The 8505-nt window shown below is 42.5% G+C and overlaps 1 protein-coding gene across 1 annotated transcript in view; it reads right to left on the bottom strand.

Moving 5' to 3' along the window:
• Nucleotides 1-1035: 1035 nt before the first annotated feature.
• Nucleotides 1036-8505, bottom strand: part of CD44 (CD44 molecule (IN blood group)) — a 59177-nt gene continuing 51707 nt past the window's right edge. The window contains exon 9 of the mRNA XM_074149128.1: nt 1036-3925. Coding sequence (XP_074005229.1) covers nt 3709-3925 — 217 coding nt within the window. The 3' untranslated portion in view covers nt 1036-3708. The remainder of the gene's footprint in view (nt 3926-8505) is intronic.

The following is an 8505-nucleotide window of genomic DNA, read 5'->3' as shown; positions in this document are numbered from 1 at the left end:
GCTAATGGCCTAATATAGTGTAATATAAACTACTGGCTTACAAAATATCCTGATGTCTGTGTATGCTGAGGCAGAACACAGTTGTCAGAGGATTTAATTTCTTTCTTTCATTTACAGAAAGAATAATTAGGACCAGCCCTAACCAGGATGATATACTGACCCCCGCCCAGCTTTTCTTCTATATGCTAAAAAGACACTTGGTAATTGTCTCCTAATAATATTTCAGGCAACATGCTTCAAACCACTTGGTAGAGAGGCTGTTGTTGTTGACAAAGGACATACAAAAGACATCCCTATCACATGAAAAACATGGTGCAGAAATACAATTTGGGAACTGATGTTGTAGAAAGGGTTTAAAACACCCATGTGGGTGGACATAATGGCCACATATCCTTTCGCTGTTTTAATCAAACATTCCTTGTAAAATCATCAAGAAAATACAGGTGAAACAATCACCCTGGACTGTCTGATGAAATTATTACATTCTCCTAAAACATCTATCTTTTAAATATGCTTACTGCTTTAGATGGTATTTCCATGAGACAGGTGGTCTGGATTACATTTATTTAAAACTGTTCAAGAATAAGGAATAACAAAAGCTGATCTTGGGGTCTGTTCTAGGTCCAGCCTGGTCTCCTCAGCATTTTTAGGAGAGCTCTTCATTCTTTCCAGGAACCAAGGGTAGGCCTAGACCCAACTTGTCTGTCAGCACCCAGAAGGAAGGGCTGGATCTTGCAGGCTGTTGTGGTCTCCCAAATGCCATTGATTCAGGAGTAGTCAGCAAAATCTGGGTTCATCTGAAATTGTGCCAAGTTGATTGCTTCTAGAGGGGAGCTGAGTTAATTGCTAACTCCCAGGGCATCTGGGGAGCCTATGGGAGGCTCACAGAGCAGACGAGGTCACACAGCATTCAGCTGAACCTGACTTAGAGTTTGCAAGCAGAAAAAATGACCCCTGGCTCACCAGTACTAAACACGATTATCCTGCTGAATAATGCTGGTCCCACTAATAATGCTTGTCTTACTTTTTGTCCTCAATTTGGAATCAAGTTTATTTTTGGAAGCTTGCTTTACAGTTCAATGTGGTTTTAGCAATACTATTTCTAGTTATAATTTAGAGATGACATTTTCTTTCACTCTGATTAATCTATTAAATAAATACGAAAATATATCAAGAGCTCTATATAAAAAGTACATACACGCAACAGACAAGCCCTCAAATAATAAACCAAGATTAATAAAAATATGTGCTATATTACACACATGAAATGGCCAGCTAGTTTTGAAAGTATAATGGAACTTAATTGCACGTGAATCACATGACTTCTAAAAAGAATGAGCATATGTAAAATAATGGCACTGCCTCTGTAAAGAGAACTTGAGCATCTCCCTATTTAAAAATATAAAAAGAAGTCAACCAGTGACATTAGATAAATTAGGAAGGAGTTTGTGGATTTCTCCATTAAACATCTGAATAGGAAGATGAACAGCATGCCACAGCCTTTTTCTTTTCTTTTTAAGAAAAATTTAGCCTTCAAAACCTTCTGAAAAAACTGATTGAGACCTATATTCAGTTAGGATTTGAAGAGAGGAATCATTTTTCCTCTGGATCTCCATACTTAGTGAAATGAGTACATAACACCAGTTTAAACACAGCCTTCAGCAGATCATTTTGATTTATGACAAATAGAAAAGCTTGCTTGGAAACATTACAGGAATTAAACAAAAATAAATGCACAGAGTCAACAGACTTCCCAACTACGCAGTTCAGTATTAAAATACATGCAAGGACGAAGGAGTTAGACAATGGACCACAAGTACTGATAGTGTAAACCACCTTGACCCCAGGCTTCAGCTTGTTTAAAAACCTTTGGACCACAAGCTGTGTAACCGTTCACATATGAAACACGCTGACAGAAAACATCCTATGTGTTCTTTAGAATCAAACTTTATCTTGGGACCTTTTGCCCAGGTGTAAATAACCCTTCAGGAGATCTGCCTGCAGATACCAGGGCACTGAGCAACTCAATGAAACACATGGGAAACTGCTGGAGGGCTGTGACTGAGAAATCCAACGGATAGTCTTGTGCTTTACATTCCAGTGAAGATCAGTACTAGCTGATGTTAGTATTTAGCCGGCTGAATACTCAGCCTCCAAATTGCTTCAGATGGAGAACAGAAAATAACATGCTTTAGCAAAACACTTTCAACAACAGGTGCTATTGCCATTGAACAGGAACACTTAAATAACCCTGCTACAGTACATTCCCCACCCCACAACTGACACAGACCACTGGCTGCAATCACCTTAGATTGTTTTCATTTGCATTTTTTTGAGGCAACCTAATTAGAAGTTCTTATTCTCCCTCCATTCCAATACACTTTCTTAAAAATGGCACAGACCACTGGTAGTAAATAATTTTCTTTCTGACAATTCATATCAATATAATGCACAGCATCAATATAACGCACAAATATTTTACATAACAGACACTTAAGGACAAAACAAAAGCTTGTAAGATTGCAGCTGCAGCTATTTTACTGTATTACATAGCTGGGAGAGTTTCCTGTAATTTTCTTTGATCTTTTCTGCAGAATTTCAACTTTTGGTACCAATAAGCAAGCAATGTTTCTTTTGGTAATTTTAAAAAGCAGGAGGAAAAATGTGGATGAAATAGAATTCAGAGGAAGTGAGTGAGATCATAGAAAGGCAACTTTTAAAATATCAGCAAACTGGTAACATAATACTTATAGGGAAAATAAGAAAATACTTTGCTCAGCATCTCCGAAGTAAAATGGAGCAGAAGAAGATAAAGACCTATTCTTCAGGAATAAAATACTGACGTCTTCCCTAGTGATCTCCAATTGCTTGGTTTGTGCATGTGTGATAGAGCTGGGGTCATTCTGTTTTATTCATTATCCTAACTGACTCATTAAAAACATGCACAAACTGTGACCAATGAAGGGGGAAGAACAATGAACACCTCAATAACTCAAGGATAACTCTATAGATTGTTAGGATAATAAAGTAAAGAACTTTATTATGTATCAGCTCATGTTTTCATCTCTTTATTCCCCCTGCCAAGAAGACTTGACCACAGACATTTAAAAATAGAGGTAAGTAACTTTTTTCCTTCTGGGTTTCCCTCATTGCAGACCAAGCCACAAATCATTATAAAATGGCACTTTTTGTTTATACTGGCAGACTCTTGAATGCACCTACTGCTCTTCCTGGCTGGAAGGCATTTCTGAAGGATTCTGATGTTTTAGGCATTGTATAGGAGGCCTTTTTGGTTTAAACTTGATTTTTGCTCTTGAAATTTATTCCTCACTTACTCTTGTACCATGGCAAGTTTAGTACCTTAAATGCCTGTAAGATGCAGTGACTGGATACTTCTGGAGCTCCGCACAGCAAAGACCCTCCATCTTGGGAACAATGAAGTAAACCTCCTCCTAACACCCAGGACACAGTAAGTGTCCTCTGTGGAGGAACTGGGAATTGAAAACATTATGCAACTCTTGGGGGCTTATTTCAGAAAGCAAATGTCAATTTTGTAACCGACATAATTTTAAAGTGATTAAAATTAATAAAACTTATATTTAATTATGTTCCAAAGACATCAGTAGCACAGTGCATCTGTGAATTCCCGTCCAAGTTCCATGTGATTTTGATTTCCCCAGCTCTGATCTACTTGGCATCTTGGTACCATTACACTCCACTCTTCATGTCAAGCTCCTGATGATTTTGTGTTTCATTAACAGTCAGGAATTCATCACACGCTCCTGTTTGGTCATTTGATGGTTCTTTATGAACCAAGTGCACCATTTCTTGTGATTTGCTGGCATCTCCATTTAATCCACTTGTCTTCCTGTCGTCCACTGCACCTTTGCCATTGTTAATCACTAGCTTTTTCTTCTGACCACATCTAGAAAGAAATAAGAAGAAAATAAGTACTATAAATGGATACTAAGAGAAATAAGAAAAAAAAAAAAGAAAAGTCAATATTTAGGCAAAAGTGCTTGGAAATGAAACTTGTGTCTGCCAGTGCAGACTTACACAATGCTAAGTGTAAAGTTTCTCCATATTGCATATTTTATTTTTGAAAGCATCCACCATTATATGCATAAAATTTAGCAGGAGCTCACATATTTGTTTTGTATCTATCGTTACTATAGATAGGAATAACATTCGTTACTGAAAGCTAGAAAATATTTTCTCATATTTGGATATATCTACATTTATGAACTTTCTATATATCCCACTATAAGGACAGGGTCATTCTAAAACCAGACTTGGGACCACACCTTTCAAAATGCTGAAATCATTGAGATAGCAGAAAATCTGGATCAAATTCTCACCTCATTACACAATCACAGAATGAATCACAGAATGATATGGGGCTGGAAGGGACCTCTGGAGATCATCTAGTCCAACCCCCTGCCAGAGCAGGTCCACCCAGAGCAGGTTGCACGGGACGGTGGGTCCGGGCGGGTTTTGAATGTCTCCAGAGAAGAAGACTCCACCACCTCCCTGGGAAGCCTGTTCTAGTGCTCTGACACCCTCACAGGAAAGAAGTTCTTTCTCATGTTTAGATAGCACTTCCTTTGTTCAAGTTTGTGCCTCTTCCCTCTTCTCCTGTCACTGGCCACCACTGAAAAAAGACTGGCCCCATCCTCCTGACACCCACCCTTTAGGTATTTATAAGCATTGATCAGATCCCCCCCAAGTCTTCTCCAGACTAAAAGGCCCAAGTCCCTCAGCCTTTCCTTGTAAGAGAGATGTTCTAGTCCCCTAATCATCTTTGTGGTCCTCTGCTGTACCCTCCCTGTCCTTCTTGAACTGGGGAGCCCAGAACTGAACACAGTGCTCCAGATGGGGCCTCACCAGGGCAGAGCAGAGGGGAAGGATGACCTCTCTCCACCTGCTGGCCACATTCTTCTTGATGCAACCCAAGATGCCATTGGCCTTCTTGGCCACAAGGGCACATTGCTGGCTCATGGTCATCCTGTTGTCCACCAGGACTCCCAGGTCTTTTTGCACAGAGCTGCTCTCCAGCAGGTCAGCCCCCACCTGTACTGGTGCAGGGGGTTATTGCAGCACCCTGCACTTGCCCTTGCTGAACTTCATTATGCTTCTCTCTGCCCAGCTCTCCAGCCTGTCCAGGTCTCGCTTGTACGGTGGCACAGCCTTCTGTGCCACTCTCCAAGTTTTGTGTCATCAGCAAACTTGCTGAGGGTACACTCTATCCCTTCATCCAGGTCATTGATGAATATATGGAAGAGGGCTGGACCCAGTACTGACCCCTGGGGAACACCACTTGTTAACGACCTCCAACTGGACTCTGTGTCAATCACGACCCTCTGACCTCTGCCTTTCAGCCAGTTTTCAATCCACCCTACTGTCCATTCATCTAACCCACACTTCCTAAGCTTACCTATGAGGATGCTGTGGGAGACGGTGTTGAAAGCCTTGCTGGAGTCAAGGTAGACAACATCCACTGCCCTCCCCTCATCTATCCATCCAGTCATACCATCGTAGAAGGCTATCAGATTAGTCAGACATGATTTCCCCTTGATGAATCCGTGTTGACTACTTCTAATAGCTTTCTTTTCCTCCATATGCTTTGAGATGATGCCTAGAACGAGCCGTTGCATCATCTTTCCAGGGATGGAGATGAAGCTGACCGGCCTGTAGTCTCCCAGGTCTCCCTTCGTGCTCTTTTTGAAGACTGGAGTGGCATCTGCTTTCCTCCAGTCCTCAGGCACCTTGCCTGTTCTCCAGGACCTTTCAAAAGATGATGGAGAGTGGCCAGCAATGATTTCTGCCAGCTCCCTCAGCACTTGCGGGTGCATCCAGTCAGGACCCATGGACTTGTAGGTATCCAGCTTACTTAAATGATCTCTAACTTGATCCTCCTCAAGCAAGGGCAAGTTTTCCTTTGTCCAGACTTTCTCTGTTACGTCCAAGTCTGGGACTCCTGAGGGCCGGCCTGAGCAGTAAAGACTGAAGCAAAGATGACATTCAGTAATTCCGCCTTCTCTGCATCCTCTGTCACCAAGGCACCCGTCTCATTCAACAGCAGGCCCACATTTTCTCTAGTTTTCATTTTGCCTCCCATATACTTGAAGAAACCCTTCCTGTTGATCTTGATGTCTCTTGCCAGGTTTAATTCTAAGGAGGCTTTGGCTTTCCTTGTTTCATTCCTGCATACTCTAACCACATTCTTGTACTCTTCCCAAGTGGTCAGTCCCTTCTTCTGCACACTGTAAACTTCCTTCTTCCAGTTGAGCTTTTTCAGAAGGTCCCTGCTCAACCACACAGGTCTTCTGCTTCCTTTGCCTGATTTCTTGCTCTTAAGGATGCACCAATCCTGAGCTTGGAGAAAGTGGTATTTGAATATCAACCAGTTTTCTTGAGCCTCCCTACCTTCCAGAGCCCAAACCCATGGGATTTCTCCAAGCAGTTTCTTGAAGAGGTCAAAATTACCCCTCCTGAATTCCAAGGTTTCAATCCTACTTGGTGTTTTGCGCGTACTACCCACAATCCTGAACTCTATCTTTTCATGATCATTGCAGCCAAGGCTGCCTCCAACCTTAATGTCCTCCACCAGTCCCTCTTTGTTTGTCAGAACTAGGTCCAGTAGCACACCTCTCCTTGCTGGCTCCTCCACCAGCTGAGTTAAGAAGTTATCACCAATACACTGGAGGAATCTCCTGGACTGTACGTGCCTGGCTGTGTAGCCTTCCCAGCAGATGGGGTGGTTGAAGTCCCCCACGAGAACCAAAGCCTGCGATTCCGAGGCTACCTTGAGCTGATGGTAAAAGGCTTCATCAACTTCCCCATCCTGATCAGGTGGCCTGTAATAAACACCCAAAACAGTGTCCCTCATGTTGGCCTGCCCCTTAATCCTTACACACAAGCTCTCAACTCTCTATTCATCTGCCCCCAGGGAGAGCTCAATACATTCCAGTTATTCTCTCGCATAAAGAGCAAGTCCACCACCTTGCCTTTCTGGCCTGTCTTTCCTAAAAAGGACATAGCAATCCATGACAGCATTCCAGTCATGTGAGCTATCCCACCATGTCTCAGTAATTGCAATGAGATCAAGATAACCTTTTCTTCTTTGTATTAGCATTTCAGGCCTAGAAGCCTGCCAACAGCAAGGAAATATGGAGAACTACTCTTGCTACTATGAACAGTATAGCTCCTTTTGATATTAAGATAGGAAATAGCTACTGTGCTTTTAAAGTTACACTTACTGCAATGCTGCCCAATAAATTCTATATGTAGTTCTGGATGTACACAGACACTCTTTCACACACATACAGACTCTCTCTCTTTTTAAAAGTCAATAGTCCAAAACTGATGCATGCTGGTCAATGTGGGCTGGGTATTTTCAGGGTAGTAAAAAAGTACTTGTTATTCAGCTGTCAGATTTGCCCCAGACTGTTAAGATGGTTCTCTGGCTACATGGCGCTGAGCATCCTACTTGTCCTCAAACAACCTTGTGTAAACCGAATATACAAAGCACAGCTCTCTTAAGAGGGAAAATGTCTCTGTGAAGATGTACTTTATAGTGTTTTCTTCTTAAATGAAGCATTTGCTACCTGAATGACAGTTCAATTCTACTATTATCCTTCTGAAGTATAACTTTTTTCATGCTTACTGACCAATAGATGAGGGTTATTTTATGCAAAGTAGCTCAGTTCACTGCACTATTGTCACACACATTCTTGGGAATGATTCCTGCTCTGCAGCCACAAAATGCCAAAAGAGGCCAGTGAGGAGATGTGGAGCTCCACAGCCTCTTGAAAGAGCAGCTCAGAGTGTCTTTTCTGACTTGATGGTCAGGCTGGGCAGCATATTCTGTTAGACCATGGAAGGAGATCCTAACACTTTTTACAACAGGCACCGGACAGAGGCACCACTGTTTGCAACAACTAACTAACTAAATAGGACCACACTGAATTTTGGGCGTTTTGTTTTCTGGTTAAGATCATAGAATCACAGAACGGTTTGAGTTGGAAGGGACCTAAAAGATCATCTAGTTTCTTTCTGCCTGATCTGGGCAGGGACACCTCCCACCAGGTTGCTCAAAGCCCCATCCAGCCTGGTCTTCAACACTTCCAGGGAGAGGGCATCCACAACTTCTCTGGGCAACCCATTCCACTGTCTCAATACCCTCACAGTAAAGAATTTCTTCCTAATATCTAGCCTAAATCTCCCCTCTTTCAGTGAAAACCATTACCCCTTCTCCTATCACTACACTCCCTGATAAAGAGTCCCTCCCCAGCTTTCCTGTAGGCCCCCTTTACGTACTGGAAGGCTGCTATAAGGTCTTCCCAGAGCCTTCTCCAGGCTGAACAACCCCATCTTTGTGACCCTCTTCTGGACTGCCTCCAACAGGTCCATGTCCTTCTTGTGTCGGGAGCCCCAGAGCTGGATGCAGTACTCCAGGTGGGGTCTCACCAGAGCAGAGTAGAGGGGGAGAATCCTCCCTCGCCC

Source organism: Numenius arquata, chromosome 6, assembly GCF_964106895.1.
Source record: "Numenius arquata chromosome 6, bNumArq3.hap1.1, whole genome shotgun sequence".
NCBI lineage: Eukaryota > Metazoa > Chordata > Aves > Charadriiformes > Scolopacidae > Numenius > Numenius arquata.
Note: the sequence above shows the minus strand (reverse complement) of the source record. Positions and strands in the feature narration are given on the sequence as shown.